This window comes from Heterodontus francisci, chromosome 1 (genome assembly GCF_036365525.1).
Source record: "Heterodontus francisci isolate sHetFra1 chromosome 1, sHetFra1.hap1, whole genome shotgun sequence".
NCBI lineage: Eukaryota > Metazoa > Chordata > Chondrichthyes > Heterodontiformes > Heterodontidae > Heterodontus > Heterodontus francisci.
The window spans coordinates 129,978,428-130,003,421 of record NC_090371.1 but is presented as its reverse complement, the minus strand read 5'-3'; the positions used below and the strand labels follow the sequence as shown (position 1 = coordinate 130,003,421).

Below are 24,994 nucleotides of genomic sequence, written 5' to 3'. Positions count from 1 at the left end.
AGCTGAACTGCACTCAATGGAAGGGAGCTGCTGCTGGCTGCCTGTACTGGCACTGGCTTCTAGTAGGAGCGATACAAATGGAGCACCAAGGAAAGGAGAAAGCTCCTAGACTTACAGATATGGTCTAGAGCTAGAGGCCTTAGTGGTAGAGGTTGACGGGGGAGAGAGATCATGTTTCCATGGGGGGAGCCAGGAGTCCCTCAAGGTAAACCCTCAGAGGGGAATGGGAGCAGGTGACTAGGGAGGGTGACCCACAGACAGGCCCCAAGGACCTGGCAGCAGTGCTACAAGAAGGTCAATGTCCTAAAATGGGTCATCAAGGTCAATGAATTCATTTTCAAAGAATATAACTGCACCACCAACCTCTCACATTGCTCAATGCACCACACCCCGTCACTCACCCATCAGCCGTTTTAGCAGTCAGGACTCAGGCCTAACATTCAGATGCTGCACCTCACCTTCACACATCTTCCAATGATGCCAGCCTCACACCCCTTCCCTGCTGCTTCCACATACCTCCAACTACTCAACTCTGGCAGACATATCACCCAAACATAGTGCAACACAATCAATAAAATTCTTTCCTTCCATTTTCAGGACAAGGTGGACCATAAACGTCAGATGCAAAGCAGAACCACTGGGGGACAAGGAGGCTGACATCTCTTGATTGCAACAAAGCCCATGGTATCCAGCATCATTGAGAACATTGAGGATGATGATATGTCCCTTCCTTATGTCCCTTTTCAACTCTCATTTTACCCCATCCTGCTATATGACATGATGTGCAAGCTGCTGATGGTGTGACCATGGAATCTTGCTTTCTAACCCACCCACCTTCCCTCATCCCAAGCTTCTCTTTTCTAATTTTCTGGTTTCAGATACGCAAGGACAGGTATAGTAGCCCAGGAAGAAAAGAGAGAGCAACAGCATAGTACTGATGAAGAAGCCCCTCAAATGATCTGACACTCGCAGCCACCAGCTCAGAGACTGGCACTGAGCATATCTTAGAGGGTAGCATACAGGTCAGATCTGTAGGTGGTGAGTCAATGGACACAAGTGGGCTGCAGCTAGGCCAGAAGGAAAGGATAGTTCCAGCTCCCTGGAAGGTGAGGTCGCAGATGAGTTCTACTACAGGGGCGCAGATGAGGTACTTGATGGGGCAGCATACAGGAGAATGCTGAGAGGATGAACACCATGATGCTTGCGGTATTGGCAGGCCTGCTGGACAGCCTCCTGTCACTGTCAAGGAGCATGGAGAAACCCAGTTCCGACTTGACACATGGCATCAAACAGAAATTGGAGCCCACTCTTTGCACCATGGAAGTGGTGGCCAGCTCCATGACAGCACTTGCAGATCTAACTCTGTCTCAGCTTCCACTGCAACACAGGTGGAAGCCACCCCAAGTCTCAGTGCTGCAGTGGAAGCTCAGACGGAGGTTATGCTAGCCACATTCATTGTCACACAGGCTCAGACTTCTGCCATCATGGCTGCAGATCTCAGTGCTTAAAAGGGCATGCAGGTTTTCATGGTAGTCCAGCAATCTGCCCCCAGCAGATTACTAGGATTGCTGAGATTCTGCTCTGTGGGATTGGCAGTGGCACCTTGGAGCAAGAACCTGCTGTTCTTTCTCAGGATGACAGCAATTGTGCTCCCATCACTGCCACTCCACCAGTGCCCTTGCTGTTGCCTGTCAGCCCAGACTGCTGTCGCCCATGCTGCGTTAGTGCGGTCTATGGGCGGCACAGTGGCGCAGTGGTTAGCACCGCAGCCTCACAGCTCCAGGGACCCGGGTTCGATTCTGGGTACTGCCTGTGCGGAGTTTGCAAGTTCTCCCTGTGTCTGCGTGGGTTTTCGCCGGGTGCTCCGGTTTCCTCCCACATCCAAAGACTTGCAGGTGATAGGTAAATTGGCCGTTGTAAATTGCCCCTAGTGTAGGAAGGTGATAGGAAATATGGGATTACTGTAGGGTTAGTATAAATGGGTAGTTGTTGGTCGGCACAGACTCGGTGGGCCGAAGGGCCTGTTTCAGTGCTGTATCTCTAAATAAAAAATAAAGACAGGCCCTCAAGGAGCATTACAGCTTGAGGACATCTTACAAGGCCATCTGCAGTCTCCCCCAGTAAAAGTCAGCAGCCTTCCGCCAGCCATGTGGCAGCCACTGGGGTAGCACTGTGAAGGAGTGCTAGGGCAGTAAAGGACAATTGCAAGTCAGGCACTAAGGGAATGCATGAGGGTGAATGGTCGATTTTTTCTTGCATAATTTAATGCGTTGTTTGGTAAAGATCTTATGGCATGGTTTTTGCTAGTGGCTTTTGTTGCAGCATTCTGGCCAAGAGGACACTGTGAAGGGATGTTGCAGATAAATGGGAAGTGGAGCAATGGTGGTGAAGGGATGCTGTCCTAAGGGAATTGAATTCTGAGTAGGCACTCATGGACAGCCCATCCAGAGCGAAGACAACCCAAATGCTTCCTCCCTACCTCCTCTTCCTCCCTCCAGACAGAGCTTCCCTTTCTGCAGCCATTGGTCCATCTGCCTTAGAGTCGCAAGTCACCGAAACATCTGCATGCACTGTGAGGATGCAGCAACAGTCCCTGCCAAATCCAGCAACTGACCACAACACCTTTAAAAACACTCTGCAGTACTTCCACAAACTTTTCAATAGCAGAAGTTTTTCTAAATATCTTTCCTACAAGTTGGATGGCTGGCCTTTTAAATAACTCTTGTTGGGCAGGGGGTGGGGGGGTCCCTCTTGCCGCTGAACGCATGTTCTTTGGTGAGTGAGAAGCGAGTGTGTTGAGTGGAGCTTTGCTGTCCAAGTTTGGAATACGTGTATCAAATCTCTGGAACGGCTGTTTGACGCCAAAATCTGCCCAGTTAGGAAGCTTCCAGTGCACGCCGCCAAGGATGGGGCACTGCATGGGATGCACCAAAAGCAGCCGGAAGCGCTTGTGCCCCACTTGGAGGGCCTCCAGCTTCCACAGCACCAGTTCCAGCTGTGCTACAAAGCCAAGTTTTTTGGCCTGTATGTATTTGCTGTAACGCTTTGAAATCCTACCCTTCTTTTGTCATTGAAAAAAGTCTGTCTGTGAGCTCAGACACAACTTTTGTTTCCATTGTTCCCACTCACTGCCCAAACAATTCTGCTCCAATCGTGTTTTATTTGTCTAATTTTCAAGGATGTGTTTTAGAGACTGGTGGTTAGTAACAACACAGGAAAAATCCATTGCTACTTTCCACATATCATGGGCCAGATTTTCATTTTCAGGTCGTGACCTCAATGACCGGAGCACTTCCAGGTTCCGACCCCACGTTGTCTCACCATTGACACGGTGCTATTTTTAAATGCAAAATAAATAATTAGCCTGGGAGCAAATCCGGCGCCCAAATAGAGGAGCTGGAAGTGTTATGGAGGGAGGAACCGGGAACTGAATGCAATCTTTAAAGGCAAGCAACAGACATCTCTCGGATTGCCGTAGCCTAACAAATGAGTCACCAGGGATCTCGGATGGCCTGTGTGGGTGTGGGAACGCAACCCTTTGCAGCCACTCACTGTGCTCCTCTGGTCTCCCGCTGTCCAGGAGGTTGCATCTGCCACAGCTCATCCTGGCTGCTTTGTTCAATGTCAGGAGTAGCCTGTTCCCATCTGGCTTCTGTCAGCTGGGCGTTGAACTTTCACCAGGCCTTCCTGTACGAACCCCAGCTGCCACAATGATGCCAGTGGTCTCACTTCCCTCTCCGGTTTCCTGCCACTCTCCACTGTGATATTAAACTCTTCAAGCTGCAGCAATATCTAAACTGAGACACATCAGAAGCAGCTAAGTTTTATTTGCTGCCACTAAATTAATTTAATCAGTCCTTCCCATAGCACTTATAGCCCTCCACACTACTCACATCTTTACAATCCTATCATGTTCCCCCCATGGAATTTTCCCCATTCGCAGCCTTTAAAAATTGCTCCCTATTACTGACTAGCCTGTTAATGAGCTCTTTAATGAGCTCAAAAGGCAATTAATTGGAGGCAAGCGCCTGACCAGTTCCCTGCCTGCCGCCAGCACTTTGAAAATCACATCAGATTCCGGAGGCAGCAGGACCCAGTGCCAACCTCCGAGAATGTGATATTCAAATCACATTTACAGCCATTCCTACTTTCAGCGTGGTTTGAAAATCCTGTCCCATGCTTTCTGTTTCTTCATATTTATGTTTTTGCTAAACTTAACACCTGGAGGAAAATGCAGCCCTAGCAGGTGAACACTTGGAAAATCATAACTTGTCGAAGGGAAGTTGGAATTGATTCAGGAAAGGTAATTCACGTTCAACTAACCTACTGAAGATTGTATGAAGATATTGCTGACATGGTGAACAACAGAAAGGCAGTTGTTATTATATACCATCACTAACCATTTGTAAAAGGTCCCTGGGACTAAAATGCATGACAATCATTCAGCTATGGCCTAATTCCCGAAATGAGGCAGTGAGAAATCTCCAGTTGTCCCAAATCCCTCTGCCCTCCTTTTACAAGGCCAGCACCATAAAAGGGGATGGAGCTGAGATATAAGGATTCCCAATAGTGAGAGATCCTGAAGCTCCCCAGCTCCCAACAGCTGAGTGCATCTACAGTGGCTGTTTGCCTGCTGAGACTTACCGACTATGAACAAGCAGTTAATCTAATCTACACTAGCATAAAAACACAAAAAGAAGCCACAAATCCACAACTCTGATGGCAGAAGTGGGGCAGACGGACCAAAAATGAGGTGAGTTGACCTAACATTGGGATTTCCACAGTTATGTCTGGCAGCAATTACTGTAGATCACTTTGAAAGTATGCTCAGCCAGAACCAGGAGCTCAGTACCTAAATTTGTTCTTGAGTTGAATTAAAATAAAGGTACTTCCACGTGGATGCACTTTGGGATGCACCATTTGCTGCAGCTGTGAAGACAGGAGGAAATCTGGGCCCTTCCTGTGCCTCAAAGGTGCCAGCACCATTAAAGGGACAGACACAGTTCAAGCCCAATGGAAGAGCCAGGAGGATTTTGCTTTTGCCTGTAATAGGACAAGATATTTTTTTTCTGGTCATGCGATGAAGAATGGTAAGTTCTTCAAGTAATGTAAGTTCTTAATGTATGCATGCCAATAAATGCCAGGAACCAAGACCATGTAAATTGCTTTCACATTTATTTAAAGCTTCTGACCCCAAGTGAATGAGTCTGTGCTCCTATACCATGGCTGGGATGACAGCAGCACCTCATGCAGCAGTCGAGACACCCCTACAATCTGCTATCGAAGGAGCTAGTAAGAGACTGGCACCGTGTTGACAAGCAGTAAGTAGAGAAACATGGAAAACAAGTGTGGCTATGAAGAATGATTCTGAAGGAATAAGAGGAGCATGCTGGTTTCACTTGAGGGTTCTAAAACAAAAAGCATCCACGCAAACAAACTGTAAATTTGCTATATGGTGGTAATTTCATAGCTCTTGTGTTATGTTTGGAAAATTAACAAAATGCACTGCCGCCAACTCTACAGATCCTATTCCATTGAAATAGTTTCCCTGTATCTAGATTCTAACCTTCCCTCTTCTCAACCCCCACTCCATTTCCCCTCCCCCACCTCATTCCTACACACAAATACATAAATGACTCATCTGATGTCTTCTGTCTGTTTAGAGATTCCAGATTCTCTGGCCCAATCATCAGCATTTCACCATGGATATAGAGTTCCTCTCCACCTCCATCACTTAATAACATGGTCTCATGTCTTCCACTTCAACAATAACAAGTTTCATTTAAATACTGTCTTTAATGTAGTGACATGTCCCAAGGCACTTCACTGGAGTGATTATCAATAAAAATTTAACACCAAGCCATATAATGAGATATTAGGACAGGTGACCAAAAGCTTGGTGAAAGATGTAGGTTTGAAGGAATGTTTTCAAAAAGGAGAGAGAGGTAGTAAAGCAGAGAGATTTAGATAGGGAATTCCAGGGTTTAGGGCCGAGGTAGCTAAAGACACAGCTGCCAATTTTAGAGCAATTAAAATTAGGGATATGCAAGAGGCCAGATATGGAGGACTGCAGCAACTTCGGACAGCTGTAGGACTGGAGCAGGTTAAAGAGATAGGGAGGGGTGAGGCTATGAAATGACAATCTTAAAATCAAGGTGTTGCCGGATCTGGAGCCAATGTAGGTCACCGAGCACAACCAAATCTCCATCTGCTGTCAGCCTCCTTGAATGTACTCGTTTTCATTATGAGAAACTTCTCTTTTAACTCACTTACCTCCTCCAGATAAAAGATGTCACTATGGAAACCATGAAGGTCCCAGCTAAGCCTGTCCTTTTGTAAGATATGCTAAAGACTCTTTGTTCCAAATTGACACAGGATCCTTCTTTGATTCTTCCTCTGTTACATTGATAACTGTGTTTGTGTTCTTTCCTGCACTTACCCTGATCTTGAGTACTCCATTGGCTATGGGGAAAATTTTTCCATTTCATCCATCGGAGCAGATTATCCACTCTTTATAGAAGCTGCCTGATTTTCCATTGATTTCAATTGCTGAGTGATTCACTCCGCTAGATTACTGCCTAAGTGGCAAAGTTGAATTTTACCACCAGATTTTCAATTTCCACCTATCCTTTACTTTTCCATGGTCCACCTCTAATTCTTTCCTTCCCTTCCTGGACTTCTCTCTCTTTACCTCCGGTAATGGGCTTTCCACAGACATCTATTATAGGTCTACTTGGATTATGCTATTTTTCACCTGACTTCCTGCAAAGGCTCCACCCCTGTCTCCCAGTTTTTTCATGTCCAATTCACTTGCTCTACTGACTCCAATTTTCACACCAGAGCTTCTGAAGGTCCTTTTTTTAAAAAATCTCAGCCGAGAATTTTCCCCCAGTGATTGACTGGACAATAGTCGTGTCTGTCTCACTTCTTGGATCATAGATCGCATTCCCCCTCTTCCTTTCTGATCAACAGGGTCCCTTATCCTCAATTCCACCCAATCAAATTCTACACTTGCTAGATATTTCCACCACCTACTAAACAACACCAAATGCCTTCCCCTACCCTTGCCTTGCCGCTTTCCAGTGGAATCCTTTTATTCCAGGATATCTTTATTCAATCTTTCAGAAATTTTACATCCAGCTGTCTTTTCTCTAGCACCTTTTCAGCAATTACAGATGCTGCAACATCAGTCTATTTACTTCCACTGTCCCGAGTGCCAAACACTCCTTCAATTTACCTGTACTTTCACCATTTACTGCTCATGTTGCACTCTTCTATATAATGGACAAATCAAACACAGATTAAGCCATTGCTTTGCCGAACACTAATGTTCTATCTGCAAGTGTGAAGCTGACCTTCCTGATGCAAGCCATTTTAACTCTCCTTCCCATTCTCTCACTGAATTCTGCATCTTTGCACTCCTGCACTATCCATCAAAGCTCAATGCAAACTTTATCTTTTTCATTGGCATGGAAACCCCATGAGTAGTTTATAGTTTTCAGAACATATTAAAAAAAACTGACCCCTGTAATTTTAGTCCACCTATAAATTATTGGACTTGAGTGTGGCTTTTTACATTTAAAAAATTCACATTTATATAGCACCTTTTACATCTTCAGAACATCCCAAAGCATTTCACAGCCAATGAACTACTTTTGAAATGTACTCATTGTTGTTACTTTGGCACAACAAGGCCCCAGAAACAGATGAATGATTAGTTAACATGATTTAGTAGTGTTGGTTGAGGGAAGAAGGTTGGCCAGAAAACCAGGAGAATTCCCATACTCTTCCTCAGACACTGCTACAAATCTTTTACATCCACCTGAACATCCACTTCATTAGTAACTAGAGTGTACACTTTTGAAGATGGCAATTTTGAATCTACCATTTGAATTATTATGAATAAGTATGCTGCAAGAAAAGCAGAAATCATACTTCTACAAATTAATTTTAAAAGGATATGGGTGTTCTATTCTTTGCTCAGCAATGACATATTTCATATGTCTCTATAATATTGGCCAAGATTTTGCAGTGGTAATGATAGAAAAACTGTTAGCGTTCGCTGTCATTATTCCACCGAAGCTGTCAGTAACTTTGAGAGTCCCCACAGGTGCAGAATAATGCAGAAATCAGAAGTTACTATTGGTGGTGCTACGCTCTTGTATTGTAGAGGTTCTGCAAGAATGCAAATTCTAAGCAGTCAGTGATTTGATGAAAACTTCCACTTTTACTCTGTTCTTCTCACTGTAAAACCTCTTGAAAAAGTCACACCTTGTCGAATGAGGTGTAACTGAGTTTTTAGCAGCCAATAAGTTTATAATTACTGCTAAAGACACTCACTAGGCTTGAAAAGCTAACTTTGTTTTTGCAAAATGTTAAATTTTTTCATTATGATAAAAAATTCATATTATTAAAATAATTTTTAAAAGTTTCTTTATGCTATTTAGCTTCTTAAAGTAAGCATAATCTTGTATTTCGCTATCTGAAAATTTAAATTTAAAACAAAGAATAATCAGTGCTTTTACCTTCCTGGTTTGCTGTCTATGAGAATACCTCAATGTGATTGGCTGATAACTTTGCATGCCAGCATCACTGCTGTTGGATGCCTGGAGATCCCCGTGACTTGGTGCCAGATTTAAACTGCCATCGAGAAAGGAGAAATCCACGTCACAGAGACTGCTAGATCTTTGTGGGCAGCTTTCTTAAAGATCAGCGGTGAGCATGTTGCTTCACCATTGACTGCAAAATCCAGCCCAAAATTGCATTAATAAGCACACTCCTTTATTATTATTTAAGTTATATGCATAACAAAGAATGAAAAATTAACATGTCTATGTTTCAAAAACATATTTGTACTTACCATGTCAGTGTCTGAAACAGGTCCAAAACTTGTGACATAGATGTCTGTCTTGACTTCTGTTATTCTCTCTGATAAAATAAGAAAATATAAAAGCCTGGTGGTTTTCAATAGATAATTGAAATAAATGTAAACATGCCCCTCCTAACCAACAGAAAAAAAATCTTAGCATACTGCATCCTCAGTAAGTATAATCCTTTCAGTTTACAGTGCTATCTCCTTATCATAAGTAATAGGCTCCTTATTCTGTTTCCGTTACACTATTCTAAATCAACAATTCCACATATTGTTCGAACACGCTAAATGCTTAGCTCAAAAAACTGTTATAGTGACAATGAATTATGCTGTGAATATTCGGCCTCAGAAAATACAGAGCAGTTTTTTCACACACATTACAAACACGTACATTTTATATTTTATGAAGCACACTGACTTCTGAGAGGGGCTACTTATTCTGCAAAGGAATAGCAGTGAAGGCACTGAGATGATAATGATATCTGAACATCTAGTCATGCGTTTCAGTCCATATCTGTAGAAATGATTAAATACTAATGCCCTGAAAAATTGTAAATCAAAAATGGTAGCAAGGCCAGCCCATTCCCTTGTGTCTATGTTATGCATTGCCATTTTATAACATGCAATAACAAAATTCCTAAATCCTTTCACAACTACTGTATGCAGTTCGAGCAAGCTTATTTGGAGAATTTATTCACTCATATACCAAGATATGGGCAGACCAATCTTTAACTGGTTTTCATGATCACCTCAATTAATATAATCATAGTGTTCACATTTAGCTATGTGTTTGAATACAGAAAAAAAGTTAAAACTCAAAACTGAGGCTATCACTTCTAGTTCTGTTCCCCCCTTTTTTTTCTTCTTTTCTCTTTACTCCTCCCAGCTACCTTGCTCCTGTCATCATGGCTCCTTTCATTCCCCCACCCCACCCCCCCCCCCCCCCACCCAATACTCTGTTCTCCAAATCCCTACCGAAACCGTTCAGTACTCCTCAATCCTCCTACTTTCCTGCTGCTGTTCCGGGCTTGATTCAGTCTCAGATAAGCCTACAGCTTCCCTATGTGCCAGTCTTGGCACCCAGAAAGGGTCCATTGAGGTATTCGTCATTGCCTCTTTATGAGTACAACCTCAGCTGCCCCATTTTACTCTCTCACTGATCTTCCTGCCTAGTGACCTATTGGCAGCTAACCTTTCCTACTTCCTTTCAATCCCACTCACCCCTCCCAATGCTGACTGTGGACTATGCAAGCAGTCAGCTATCACTGCTCCTCTCCTCATCTTCCTTCAGAATGACTGTTCACTTCTAACAGCTGTGAGCTTGTCTGTGGATGACTGCATCAACATCATGGCTTTGATGGAAACTTGGCTGACGGGTGATGACACCTGGTGCCTAAATGAAGCTTCCCCACCCGGCTATACCTTCCTGTTCTGAAGAAGGGTCACTGACCTGAAACGTTTATTCTGCTTCTCTCTCCACAGATGCTGCCAGGCCTGCTGAGTACTTCCAGCATTTCTTGTTTTTTTATACCTTCCACTACTTGTCTTGTCCAGATTGTTGCAGTGGCGATGTTGCCCTTATCACCAACTCACACCCTGGCTTGTCCCCTTACTCCTCTAGCACCTTCTCTTCCTTTGAGCATCTCACCTGGTTCCACCCCTCTCAACTCTCATTTAAGATCCTTGTTCTCCATCACACACCCAAGTACCATACCGAGTTTCTCACCAAGATATCTTTATAGCTTTCATACCTTAGCCTCTGCACTGAGTGACTTCTCATTCTGGGTGATTTCAACCTCCATCTTAACAATTCACACCTACTCTCTTATAGTTCACTCCTATCCTTCCTTAATCCCTCCCTCCATATGAACTCCCCTATCCTATTCACTGTCACGTCCTTGACCTTGCCATCTCCTGTGGCCTCTCTACTCCCATTGTGTTAATAACAGATAAAGCCATCCCTGATCACTTCCTTTACTCCCTCCCAACTCACAGCCTCCTTGGTCCTCCCAACCTCACTCCCTTCTGTGTCTAACCCTGGAAAAAGCTCCCTCCCAAGTTACTCACAATGGCTCTTTCAGATTCCCAACTGTCCACTCTTTAGCTCTCCATTCATAATATTTCTGCAACGATCAATCTGTTCAACCATACCCTCATTTCCACCTCTGATGTCCTTACCCCCACTAAAACCATTACTCTCTCTCACTCTGGTCATTTCCTCTGGTACAGCCTTCATCTCCACTATCTTAAACCCAAGGGGTGCAGACTTGAATATTTATGGCATACAACTGGTTTAACTATTCGTTGCCAGATCTGGTTGGCCAACATAAAGCAGCAAAGGATCTTGCTCTCCTCTGCCAAAGCTGCTCACTATCCAGGATCAGCCTGGAATGCAAAGATAACCCTCAACTTCCCTTCTCCACTACAAACCATCTTCTTAAAATGCTGTCCTCTGCCTCCTCATACGAACATACGAATTAGGAGCAGGAGTAGGCCACTCGGCCCTTCGAGCCTGCTCCGCCATTCAATAAGTTCATGGCTGAACTGATTACTCCCCATTTCCACCTACCTCCGATAACCTTCCACCCCCACTACACCCCTCCCCCACCTTGCTTATCAAGAATCTATCTACCTCTGCCTTAAAAATATTCGAAGACTTTGCTTCCACAGTCTTTTGAGGAACAGAATTCCAAAGACTCATGGCCCTCTGAGAGTAAAAAATTCTCCTCATCTCAGTCTTAAATGGGAGACCTCTTATTTTTAAAAAGTGACCCCTAGTTCTAGATTCTCCCACAAAGGGAAACATCCTTTCCCCATCCACCCTGTCAAGACCTCTCAGGATCTTGTATGGTTCAAATAAGCCACCTCTTACTCTTCTAAATTCCAGTGGAGACAAGCCTAGCCTGTCCAACCTTTCCTGATAAGACAGCCCATCCATTCCAGATATTAGTCTAGTAAACCTTCTCTGTACTGCCTCCAATGCATTTACATCCTTCTTTAAATAAGGAGACCAGTACTGTACACAGCACTCCAGATGTGGTCTCGCCAATGGCCTGTATAACTGAAGCATAACCTCCCTACTTTTGTATTCATTTCCCCTCACGATAAATGATAACATTCTATTAGCCTTCCTAATTATGTGCGGTACCTGCATACTAACCTTTTGTGATTCATGCAGTAGGACACCCACATCCCTCTGCATCTCAGAGCTCTGCAATCTCTCACCATTTAGATAATATGCCTCTTTTTTATTCTTCCTGCCAAAGTGGAGAATTTCACACTTTCCCACATTATACTCCATTTGTCAGGTCTTTGCCCATTCACTGAACCTATCTATATCTTTTTGTAGCCTCCTTATGTCCTTTTCACAAGTTACTTTCCTACCTATCTTTGTGTCATCAGCAAATTTAGCAACCATACCTTTGGTCCCTTCATCCAAGTCATTTATATAAATTGTAAAAAGTTGAGGCCCAAGCACTGATCCCTGTGGCACACCACTTATTAAATCTTGCCAATCAGAAAATGACCCATTTATGCCTACTCTCTGTTTCCTGTCAGCTAACCAATCTTCTATCCATGCCAATATGTTACCCCCTGCACCATGAGCTTTTATTTTCTGCAATAACCTTCGATGTGGCACCTTATCAAATGCCTTCTGGAAATCTACGTACAATACATCCACCAGTTCCCCTTTATCCACAGCACATGCAACTCCCTCAAAGAACTCCAATGAATTGGTTCAACATGATTTCCCTTTCACAAAACCATATTGACTCTGCCTGATTACCTTGAATTTTTCTAAATGCCCTGTTATAACATCTTTAATCATAGCGTCTAACATTTTCCCTAAGACAGATGTTAAGCTAACTGACCTATAGTTTCCTGCTTTCTATCTCCCTACCTTTTTGAATAAAGGAGTTACATTCGCTATTTTCCAATCTAATGGAACTTTCCCCAAATCTAGGGAATTTTGGAAAATTAAAACTAACGCATCAGCTATCTCACTAGCCACTTCTTTTAACACCCCAGGATGAAGTCCATCAGGACCCGGAGACTCGTCAGCCCGCAGTTCCAACAATTTGTTCAGTACCACTTCCCTGGTGATTGTAATTTTCTTGTGTTCTTCCACCCTCACCTCCAATAACAAGTTCAAGGAGCTCATGGACTTCATTGTCACTAAGATTAAGACCATCCGTTCAGCAGCCTCTGCTGCTTCCTTCCCTTTCACTCGCCCACCAAGCCAAATGTCCCCAAGGTTTCGCCTGCCCTAGCATTGGTCTCGCATCTTTCTCTAATTTGTCTCCAATCTCCCTTCATGTCCTCTCTGAGCTCTTGTCCATGTGACTCACCTTCCGCTCCCTCTACCCAATTCCCACCAAACAGCTTCCCAATCAACTTTCCTTCCTGATCCCCATGTTATCTAATATTTTTCATGATTCCCTCTCCTCCATGTATTATTTCGCTGCCCTTCAAATCTGGCATTCTCTCTGACACCGCTCCTCAGAAAACACACCATTGACCCCTCTGACCTTGCAATCTACTACCCCAGATCCAACCTCCATTCTTATTTATCCAGGTATAGCCAGAGAATTACCTGCAATGGTTTCTCATCCCACTCCGACACCGTTACCTCTGGTGACCACCAAGAATCTACCTTTGGCCCCCTCTTAGAACATAGAACATAGAACATTACAGCGCAGTACAGGCCCTTCAGCCCTCGATGTTGCGCCGACCTGTGAAACCATCTGATCTACACTATACCATTTTCATCCATATGTCTATCCAATGACCACTTAAATGCCCTTAAAGTTGGCGAGTCTACTACTGTTGCAGGCAGGGCGTTCCACGCCCCTACTACTCTCTGTGTAAAGAAACTACCTCTGACATCTGTCCTATATCTATCACCCCTCAACTTAAAGCTATGTCCCCTCGTGTTTGCCATCACCATCCGAGGAAAAAGGCTCTCACTATCCACCCTGTCCAACCCTCTGATTATCTTATATGTCTCAATTAAGTCACCTCTTCTCCTCCTTCTCTCTAACGAAAACAACCTCAAGTCCCTCAGCCTTTCCTTGTAAGACCTTCCCTCCATACCAGGCAACATCCTAGTAAATCTCCTCTGCACCTTTTCCAAAGCTTCCACATCCTTCCTATAATGCGGTGACCAGAACTGCACGCAATACTCCAGGTGCGGCCGCACCAGAGTTCTGTACAGCTGCAGCATGACCTCGTGGCTCCTAAACTCGATCCTCCTACTAAATAAAAGCTAACACACCATATGCCTTCTTAACAGCTCTATTAACCTGGGTGGCAACTTTCAGGGATTTATGTACCTGGACACCAAGATCTCTCTGCTCATCTACGCTACCAAGAATCTTCCCATTAGCCCAGTATTCTGCAATCCTGTTACTCCTTCCGAAGTGAATCACCTCACACTTTTCCGCATTAAACTCCATTTGCCATCTCTCAGCCCAGCTCTGCAGCCTATCTATGTCCCTCTGTAACCTACAACATCCTTCGGCACTATCCACAACTCCACCGACCTTCGTGTCATCCGCAAATTTACTAACCCACCCTTCTACACCCTCATCCAGGTCATTTATAAAAATGACAAACAGCAGTGGCCCCAAAACAGATCCTTGCGGTACACCACTAGAAACTATACTCCAGGATGAACATTTACCATCAACCACCACCCTCTGTCTTCTTTCAGCTAGCCAATTTCTGATCCAAAGCATTAATTCACCTTCAATCCCATACTTCTGTATTTTCTGCAATAGCCTACCGTGGGGAACTTTATTAAACGCCTTACTGAAATCCAAATAGACCACATCCACGGCTTTACCCTCATCCACCTGTTTGGTCACCTTGTCAAAAAACTCAATAAGGTTTGTGAGGCACGACCTACCCTTCACAAAACCGTGCTGACTATCTCTAATGAACTTATTCTTTTCAAGATGATTATAAATCCTATCTCTTATAACCTTTTCCAACATTTTACCCACAACCGAAGTAAGGCTCACAGGTCTATAATTACCAGGGCTGTCTCTACTCCCCTTCTTGAACAAGGGGACAACATTTGCTATCCTTCAGTCTTCCGGCACTATTCCTGTCGACGATGACGACATAAAGATCAAGGACAAAGGCTCTGCAATCTCCTCCCTGGCTTCCCAGAGAATCCGAGGATAACTCCCATCTGGCCCAGGGGACTTGATCTATTTTCACACTTTCCAAAATTGCTAACACCTCCTCCTTGTGAACCTCAATCCCATCTAGCCTAGTAGTCTGTATCTCAGTATTCTCCTCGACAACATTTTCTTTCTCTCCTGTTAATACTGACGAAAAATATTCATTTAACGCTTCCCCTATCTCCTCTGATTCCACACACAACTTCCCACTACTATCCTTGATTGGCCCTAATCTAACTCTAGTCATTCTTTTATTCCTGATATACCTATAGAAAGCCTTAGGGTTTTCCTTGATCCTATCCGCCAATGACTTCTCGTGTCCTCTCCTTGCTCTTCTTAGCTCTCCCTTTAGATCCTTCCTGGCTAGCTTGTAACTCTCAAGCGCCCTAACTGAGCCTTCACGTCTCATCCTAACGTAAGCCTTCTTCTTCCTCTTGACAAGCGCTTCAACTTCTTTAGTAAACCATGGCTCCCTCGCTCGACAACTTCCTCCCTGCCTGACAGGTACATACTTATCAAGGACACGCAGTAGCTGCTCCTTGAATAAGCTCCACATTTCGATTGTGCCCATCCCCTGCAGTTTCCTTCCCCATCCTACGCATCCTAAATCTTGCCTAATCGCAGCATAATTTCCTTTCCCCCAGCTATAATTCTTGCCCTGCTGTATATGCCTGTCCCTGCCCATCGCTAAGGTAAACCTAACCGAATTGTGATCACTATCACCAAAGTGCTCACCAACTTCTAAATCTAACACCTGGCCGGGTTCATTACCCAGTACCAAATCCAATGTGGCATCGTCCCTGGTTGGCCTGTCTACATACTGTGTCAGAAAACCCTCCTGCACACACTGGACAAAAATAGACCCATCTAAAGTACTCGAACTATAGTATTTCCAGTCAATATTTGGAAAGTTAAAGTCCCCCATAACCACTACCCTGTTACTCTCACTCCTGTCAAGAATCATGTTTGCTATCCTTTCCTCTACATCTCTGGAACTATTTGGAGGTCTATAGAAAACTCCCAACAGGGTGACCTCACCTCTCCTGTTTCTCACCGCGGCCCATACTACCTCAGTAGACGAGTCCTCAAACGTCCTTTCTGCCGCTGTAATACTTTCCTTGATTAACAATGCCACACCCCCCCCCCCTTTTACCATCTTCTCTGTTCCTAGTGGAACATCTAAATCCCGGAACCCGCAACATCCATTCCTGTCCCTGCTCTACCCATGTCTCTGAAATGGCCACAACATCGAGATCCCAGGTACCAACCCATGCTGCAAGCTCACCCACCTTATTCCGGATGCTCCTGGCGTTGAAGTAGACACATTTTAAACCAAGCTCTTGCTTGCCAGTGCCCTCTTGTGTCCTTATAACCTTATCCCTGACCTCACTACTCTCAACATCCTGCACACTAGAACTACAATTTAGGCTCCCATCCCCCTGCTGAATTAGTTTAAACCCCTCCGAAGAGCACTAGCAAATCTCCCCCCCAGGATATTGGTACCCCTCTGGTTCAGGTGAAGACCATCCTGTTTGTAGAGGTCCCACCTACCCCAGAAAGAGCCCCAATTATCCAGGAAACCAAAACCCTCCCTCCTACACCATCCCTGCAGCCACGTGTTCAACTCCTCTCTCTCCCTATTCCTCACTTCGCTAGCACGTGGCTGCCTGTCATGCTGACATGCTGCCTGTCGGTGGCATCATCTGAAACACGATGTCAAGTTCTACATATACACTGGTGATACCCAGCTTTACCTCACCTTCACCTTTCTCGACCCTGTCACTGTCTCTGATTTGTCATGCTGCTTGTCCAACATCCAGTACTAGATGAGAAGAAATTTCCTCCAACTAAATATTGGGAAGACTAAAGCCATTGTCTTTGGTTTTCACCACACCTCCAATCCTCCATTCCCTAGCCACCAGCTCTATTCGCCTCCATGGTCACTGTCTGTCTGAGGCTGAACCAGACAGTTCATAATCTTGGTCGCGTATTCGAACCTGAGATGAGCTTCTGACCACATATGTTCCCCATCAGCAAGATCGCCTACTTCTACCTCTGTAAGATTGCCCATCTCTGCCCCTGCCCCAGCTCAGCTACTGCGGAAACACTCATCCAAGCCTTGTTACCTTCTGGACTCGACTATTCAAACGCTCTCCTGGCCAGCCTTCCATCGTCCACCTTCCATAAACTTGGATTCATTCAAACCTCTATTGCCTGTATCCTAACTTGTACCAAGTCCAGTTCACCCATATGTCCTGACCTGCATTGGCTCCCAATCTGGAAACACCTCGGTATTAAGATTCTCATCCTTATATTCGAGTCTCCATGACTTTGCTCCTCCCTAACTCTGTGACCTCTCCCCCTCTCCAACCTTCCAAGAACTCGGTGCTCTGCCAATTATGGTCTCACCAATTTTAATCACTCCACAATTGACAGCAGTGCTTTTAGTTGCCTGGGCCCTTGACTCTGGAATTTTCTCCCTAAACTTCTTCATTTCTTTCCCATCTCTCCTGCTTTAAGATGCTCCTTAAAACCAACCTCTTTGACCAAGTTTTTGGTCACCTGCCTCATAACTCTTACGTGGCTCAGCCAATTTTCTTTTGATAATGCTCCTGTGAAGTGCTTTGGGATATTTTACTACGTTAACGGGACTGTATAAATGCAAGTTATTGTAGTTATTGTTGATGAAGAATAGAATAGAGCTTGCACCCCAGGTGAACACTGAGTTGTTACTGGAAAAAGTGAATTATCTGAAAAGAAACTAGATATGCATCAACATAGCTTTTGAGGAGGCCAGGCAACAGTAATTTGTTCTGAAATGCATGGCATACAATGCTGTATAATGCATTGGGACATCTGAGGCAATAACAGATAATTCACCAAAGTTTTCAAGAGCAGATTTTCAGAAGTGCAAACTGGTAATCATTTCTATCTGGAATATTGTGCATTATGTCACATGCAAGCAATGCACTGACATACAATGGCACAATTATCCCCATCTATGGTCCACCGCTAATATCTTTGACTAAACAAAATATTGCCAAAGAAATTACAATCTGTATGCCAGCTAAGTTGTGAATCCCCCAGAACACGGCATGTTAATGATAATGATAGAGTAGCTGGTATTAATCATCCAACATAGGATGTAAATACAGCAGTTAGATAAATAGCAGATATCTTCACAATGTAAATCACCTATAAAAAAGGAAATACACATACCTTTTTGAAATTTGTTTTCAAATCTCTTCATAGCCTCACCTCTCCCTATCTTTGTACCCTCCTCCAGTCCTACAACCCTCTGAAATCTTGGAGGTCCTCCAATCCTCCAATTGTGGCCTCTCTGCATCTCTCCTTTAAAAAGCTGCTTAAAAGCTATCTCTTTGATCAAGCTTTTGGTCACTAGTCCTAACATCTCCTTATCTAGCTTATTATCAAATGTTGTTTGATTCCAGTCCTGTGAAACACCTGTGGACCTATTACTACATTAAAGCACTACATAAATGCAAACTTTTGTTGTCTGAGATATACACATAATAAAAAGTAACTTCTGTTTTGCGCACAAAATTATAACTTGGGGCTTGGCAGAATCAGGGGATACGTAATTTAGAAAAATCATCTAATTTCTATTTTTCTCATCATGCTCAGCTAGAGTAGGGTTCAGCAAATTATCTTTACGAAGCTCAGGGCTATCCAAACAGTACTGATTACAAGCTGGGTTATTGCCAAATTATGTAATGGTGTGAACTTAGGAAAAATCAAGGGTGAAAAAGTCATGCATTCCCCTAAAGTTCAACCATTCATTCTCCCATTATGGCATCTAATTATGTTTTGAATGACACCAGTGCTTTTGCTTTTATTACTTAATTTGGCGAGTTCCAAATGTGTATCACTCTCAGAAAAAGGTATTTTTCTCATTTCTGTTCTTCCTTAGAATCCCAATTTGAAACAACAATCTGGGATGACTTTATACCATTCAATATTTTATATACTCTGATGAGGTCCCCCTTAAGTTCCTTCTTGCTATACCATAACGCCTTCCTAAGCCTTTCCTTTTATACTTGGGAACAGTCTTATCCCTCTTTTCTGCACTCTAACTCAAGTAAATAGTTTTTTGAACAGAGTATAAGTCTAGATGTGATCTGACCGGTGCATTGTGAAATCTGTGGTCTCACCAACTATTATTAAAACTTCTGAAGATTTATAGTCTATGGTTCTGGCTATATATCCTTTTAATTAGCTTTTATAATTGCTTTGTCACCTTTTTCCCCCTAAAATGTTGAAAGTGACCTTGATCACCTATTACTCCTGATTGCCCTTCTAAGTCTCCCTCTGCTAATCCAATTCCATTCATTGTATACTTTACTGTACTAGTTTTTTAAAACCTAGTGCAATACTTCACATTTATCTGCGTTAAGTGTGCATGATCAGTTTTCTTGACAGCCAAGCTAAAATGTTGCTTTCCAAGAAATGTGATCAGTAAAGCTAGATGCTTTCTGGCATGACACAACCAGTCAGCTTTGTATTTTGTATTCTTGGGGACACGTTTTGCACTGTGTTTTATTTATCCTATCCACAACGTTAAATGAAATCAATATAAGATTATATTTCAGTTCACCCTGTCTATTCTTTTTGTTTGGACATTACCTAGTGAATAGTAAAAACAACAGCCCTTTGAGTCAAATAATGATTTATTGTTCTGTTTAGTCACAGTGCTTTTACCTGAAATATAACCATTTATTATCATGAGGCCCATTGATAATGTGACAGTTTGCAATGGAGAGCTAAGTCATTTGGATAGTAGCTCTTGTGTTGGAATGAAATTTTCAGTTGCAACTTTTAAGTTGTAAATTAAAGCCAATAGCATTTTGGCTACAGGTGTTTCGGCTTATTTGAATACCCTGGAGATACAATTTAGCATTGCAAATGGGTAACAGACAGCAATATTTGTTTCCTACTAATCAAGCATGTTTCTTTATCATACGATCCCACTGGTCAATAATGATAATGTAGTAAAACTGAACAGAGATCAATTCCTTGTTTTCATACCTTCCAGGGGATGTATTAATTACCAAGGAATGTATTTTTATGCATTTGTAATATAAAGTGACCAGTATTCATGGAATGAAAATAAATAAGCTCCATTCTGTTATTTAAAAACTTCAGTTTTCTTTCATGCTGTTTTGCTTAAACATACAATTTTGAAAAGGTGGTGTGAGTTGAGTCCCAGAACTGTGCTTGCAAAGATTGTATGGAACCAGAACCTAATTTAGAATTCTCACAATCATGGTAGAAGTTACTCACCTGCACAGCAACTGGGAAGGAAGAACAATAAGGAAGTAAAGGAATATATCTACTGCAGAAACTTTCATGAGACTGGGAGCAGGAAGGGTTTGGCACCAGAAACTATTGTGTCTTTCGTAAGACATTCCAAGTATTGGATGGTATGCAAATCATATGGGTAAAAGAACCAAAGGCATGATGCATGACCTGTACTTCAGGATTATCTTCCTAGTTGCTTGCTTACAACATTGCCTGTGAGATCATGGAGACTCATATTTGGCTGAGGTCCCTGGACATGGAACACATGCGTTAATCCACTCCTGTTTAGAACAATGGGGCTAAAATCCACAGCCCCTCCTGAACTTTTCCACAGCAGAGCAGCCAGATATTAGGCTAGTACCTAGATCAGTGAGGACCCATCCTCATGTTGGGAAATTCACGTGGTCTATTATGAATCAAAGCTTCCACGCATCCAAAACAAGACCAACAGTGTAGGAGAAAGCAGGTACTCCCAACACCAAGCATTTCTGTAGCTGGATACATCATCAGTGCCCAGTAAAAAGAAAAATACCTTGCATTTATATAGAACCTTTCACAATCTCAGGATGTTCCAAAGTACTTTGCAGATGAAGAAGCACTTTTGAAGCATAGTCACAATTGTAATGTAGAAAAAGTAGCACCTAGTTTGTGCACAGCAGGGTCCAACACATAGCAATGTGATAACAACTAGATAATCTGTTTCTGAGATATTGGTTGCAGTATAAATATTGACCAGGAAACCATGGAGAACTCACCTGCTCTTCTTTGAATAGTGACGTGGGTTCCTTTACTTCCGTCTGAGAGGGTAAACAGGGCATCAGTTTAATGTTTCATCCAAAAGTACTTCTAACAGTGCAATACTCCCTCAGGATTGCACTGGAGTCTCAGCCTTGATCTTAGATGTCAGTACACTGGGTGAGATCTGAAAAGTGGAATGGCAGTGCAGACTGCCGAAGAAACCAAGTATTTTCAGAAAATATCTGCCTCTTTACAAAGCTTCCTTCAGCAGACAAGTGCCCCAGATGTGCCCCAGTGGCACATGTGGCATGCAAATGAGGGAACCTCCCCCGACCCCAGAAAGTCCTTCGGATTCAGTGGCAGAGGTTCCCAAAGCTCTTCAGCACCAATGTTTGTACATAAATTCACAATAATCAGTGGAGGTGCTCCTAATACAACAAAAACAATGTGGTTGACTCTTAAATGTCCTTTGAAAGCCACTCAGTTCAAGGGCAATTAGGGATGGGAAATAAATACTGGCCTAGCCTTTTCCAGGGGAGGTGGTGATGTAGTGGTAATGTCACTGGACTAGTAATACAGACCTCAGCTAATGCGGTAGGGACATGCGTTCGATTTCCACCACAGCAGATGGTGAAATTTGAATTCAATTAATAAATTTGGAATTAAAAATCTAGTCTAATGATGACTATGAAACCATTGTCAATTGTCGTAAAATCCCATCTGGTTCACTAATGTCCTTAAAGGAGGAAATCTGCCATTGTTACCTGGTCTGGCCTACATGTAACTCCTGACCCATGGTATTGTGGTTGACTCTGAAATGGCCTAACAAGCCACTTAATTCAAGGGCAATTAGGGATAGGCAATAAATGCTGGCCTAGTCAGCAATGCCCACATCCCACAAATTTAAAAAAAAGTAACATTCCATTGTTCTGGTTCCGTTTTACAAGGCATACTTTGTTCAATCACAATTCATTCCGGTGCAGTCCTAACATTTTAACTGCAAGGTAGATCCATTAAAAATGCATAGAGCAGATACAGCGTGCTTTTACTGATGCCTCTTGCATTTGCCATTTTCAGTCCCTGATGAACTAAGGCACTTGTTTCAAAAAAATAACACATTCAAACCTCAGGCATTGCTGTGTAACTCAAAACAAAACATTTTTTCATGGGAATAACCCAGCAGCAACTTTCTTTGACTAGCAACAGAGCATAGTTCTAAATTAATATGAATCAACAAGAAAATCCTTTGAAAGAACTATGGTATATGCTGTGAAAAGGCTTATTTTATGCATGTTACAGAATACAATGTGCCCTGAATTATTGTACTGTTCTTTGATTCAGACCATAAGTACTCTTCCATTGTACAAATTGTGTACAATGTGTTCAGCTGTACTTTCAGACATTTATTCATACCATGAAGAACAAGACCATAAAGGAAAAAAAAGAACAAGCAATCGTGGTCTTCAGGGGAAGGTACTGTAAGGGATGAGCTGCTTCATCTGTCTGGTAAGCATAATGACAGCTGATCAAGAGTTTGAAAAGATGAATCACAATTAGAAAGGCTGCTGGTGCTTTTCAGCAGCGAAGATCTGGAATATTAACAAGATCACTCAAGATCTAGATGAACTCAGTACTATCTGGCCTTGTCTATGGCAGTCAAATCTGATACCACAAGATACAAAGCAAACATTGCTTAGAAAGATTAATGAATATAAGATGACGATGCCAGATAAGGAATGCCATAGTGCTGCACTAGTTGGAGAACAGGGGCAAAGCAGCAACTTCGACAAGGAAAGAATATCAGGAACACGTAATAAAGAAACTCTGAAGATATCCATGGTAGGTACAGAACTGGGAGGTGGTGTGTAGCAGACAGGGGGAAGGAGAATACCTAAATTGGATAAGTGAAACTGAGAAAGATACAGAGATACAGTTCCGAAGAAGGGTCACTGACCCGAAACGTTAACTCTGCTTCTCTTTTCACAGATGCTGCCAGACCTGCTGAGTGGTTCCAGCATTTCTTGTTTTTATTTCAGATTTCCAGCATCCGCAGTATTTTGCTTTTATATTAAGATACAGAGCTGATTACCAGCTGAAGTGAGATTAGGAGGACAGAACAGATGAACATGTGGCTGGAGAGATGGTGCAGGAGGGAGGGCTATAGATTCTTGGGACATTAGGACTGATTCTGGGGTGGTGGGACCTGTACAGGGCAAACAGGTTTTCACCTCAACAGGGCCGGAACCAATGTCCTTGTGAGGCAATTTGTTAGTGCTATTGAGGAGAGTTTAAACTAACTCAGCAGGGGGCTAGAAATCAGGATGTAACATTAAAAAGGAAAAACAAGGCAAAGCACTGGGAGAGACAGATGGCACTACAGTAAGAAATAGGTGGGGTCAGAGTAAGAGGGAATGCAATAAGGTCTAAATTAGGTTTACAGTGCATGTATGTGAATGCACCAAGCATAGGAAATAAGGTTGATGAGCTGCAGGTGCTGTTAGACATCAGGGAATATGATGTTGTGGTGATAATGAGGACTTGTCTCAAAAATGGGCAGCACTGCACACAAAATATTCCTGGATACAAAGGGTTCAGGAAAAATAGGGAAGCAAAGAAAGGTGGATGGGTGGCAAAATTGATTAAGGAAAATATTACAGTGCTGGAGAAAAAGGAAGATCTAGAGGGATCAAGGACAGAATCTATTCTGTTGGAGCAGAGAAACAATAGAGATACCATTACACTACAGTGTGCATTCTCTCGGTCACCAACAAGCAGGAAAGATATAAGAATAAGAGGTACACTATTTAGGGCTGAGATGAAGAAGAATTTCTTCACTCACAGAGATGAATCTTGGGAATTCTCTACCCCAGAGAGCTTTGGGGGCTCAGTCATTGAGTATATTCAAGACCGAGATCGATAGATTTCTAGATATTGAAGATATCAAGGGATGTTGGGATAGTGTGGGTAAATGGCGTTGAGGTAGATCAGCCATAATCTGGTTGAATGACAAAGCAGGCTTGAGGGGCCGGATGGCCTACTGCTGCTCATATTTCCTATGTTCCTATATAGAGGAAAAAATTTGCAAGGAAATTACAGGGAGGGAAAGCACTATGGAATACTTATAATGGGGACTTCAATTATCCTAATATAGACTGGGATAGTAATAGTGTAAAGGACAGAGAGGTGGAGGAGTTTAAGTGTGTTCAAGAGAATTTTCTAGATCAGTATATTTCTAGTTCATGAGAAAGGAGGCATTGCTGAATCTGCTCCTAGGGAATGAGATGGGTCAAATAGCAGTAGGGGAACATTTAGGGAACAGTGATCATTGTATCATAAGGTTCAGGTAAGCTATCTAAAAGGACAAACAGTAATCCAGAGTAAAAATAATTAATTGGGGGAGGGCCAATTTCAGTGGGGTGAGAATAGATCTGTCCTGCGTAGATTTGAATGAAAGATTGGCAGACAAAACTATAACAGAACAATGGGCTGCCTTTAAAGAGGAGATGATCTGGGTACAGTTGAGTAAGATTCCCACAATGGGAAAAGGTAGGATAAACAAATCCAAAGTTCCCTGGATGCTGAAAGAGATAGTAAGATAAAGCAGAGAAAGGGTGCATATGACAGATGTGAGGTTGATAATACCATGCTGAATATAGAATGTTCAGAGGGGAAGTGAAAAAAGTAATAAAAGAAGCAAAGAGAGAGTATTGGAAAAGATGGTCAGCTGACATACAAGGGAATCTTCAATCGGCAAATAAATAGTAAAAGAGTAGTAAGAGAAGGGGTGAGGCCAATTAGGAACCAAAAAAGGGATTCATGGTTGGAGGCAGAGGGCATAACTGAGGTACTAATTAAGCATTTTGCATCTGTCTTTAAC

At 42.9% G+C, this 24,994-nt stretch overlaps 1 protein-coding gene across 1 annotated transcript in view; it reads right to left on the bottom strand.

Moving 5' to 3' along the window:
- The window catches only part of LOC137372287 (gamma-aminobutyric acid receptor subunit alpha-2-like), a 449,916-nt gene that overhangs the window by 201,872 nt on the left and 223,050 nt on the right, over positions 1 to 24,994 (bottom strand). The window contains exon 4 of the mRNA XM_068036058.1: positions 8,861 to 8,928. Coding sequence (XP_067892159.1) covers positions 8,861 to 8,928 — 68 coding nt within the window. The remainder of the gene's footprint in view (positions 1 to 8,860; positions 8,929 to 24,994) is intronic.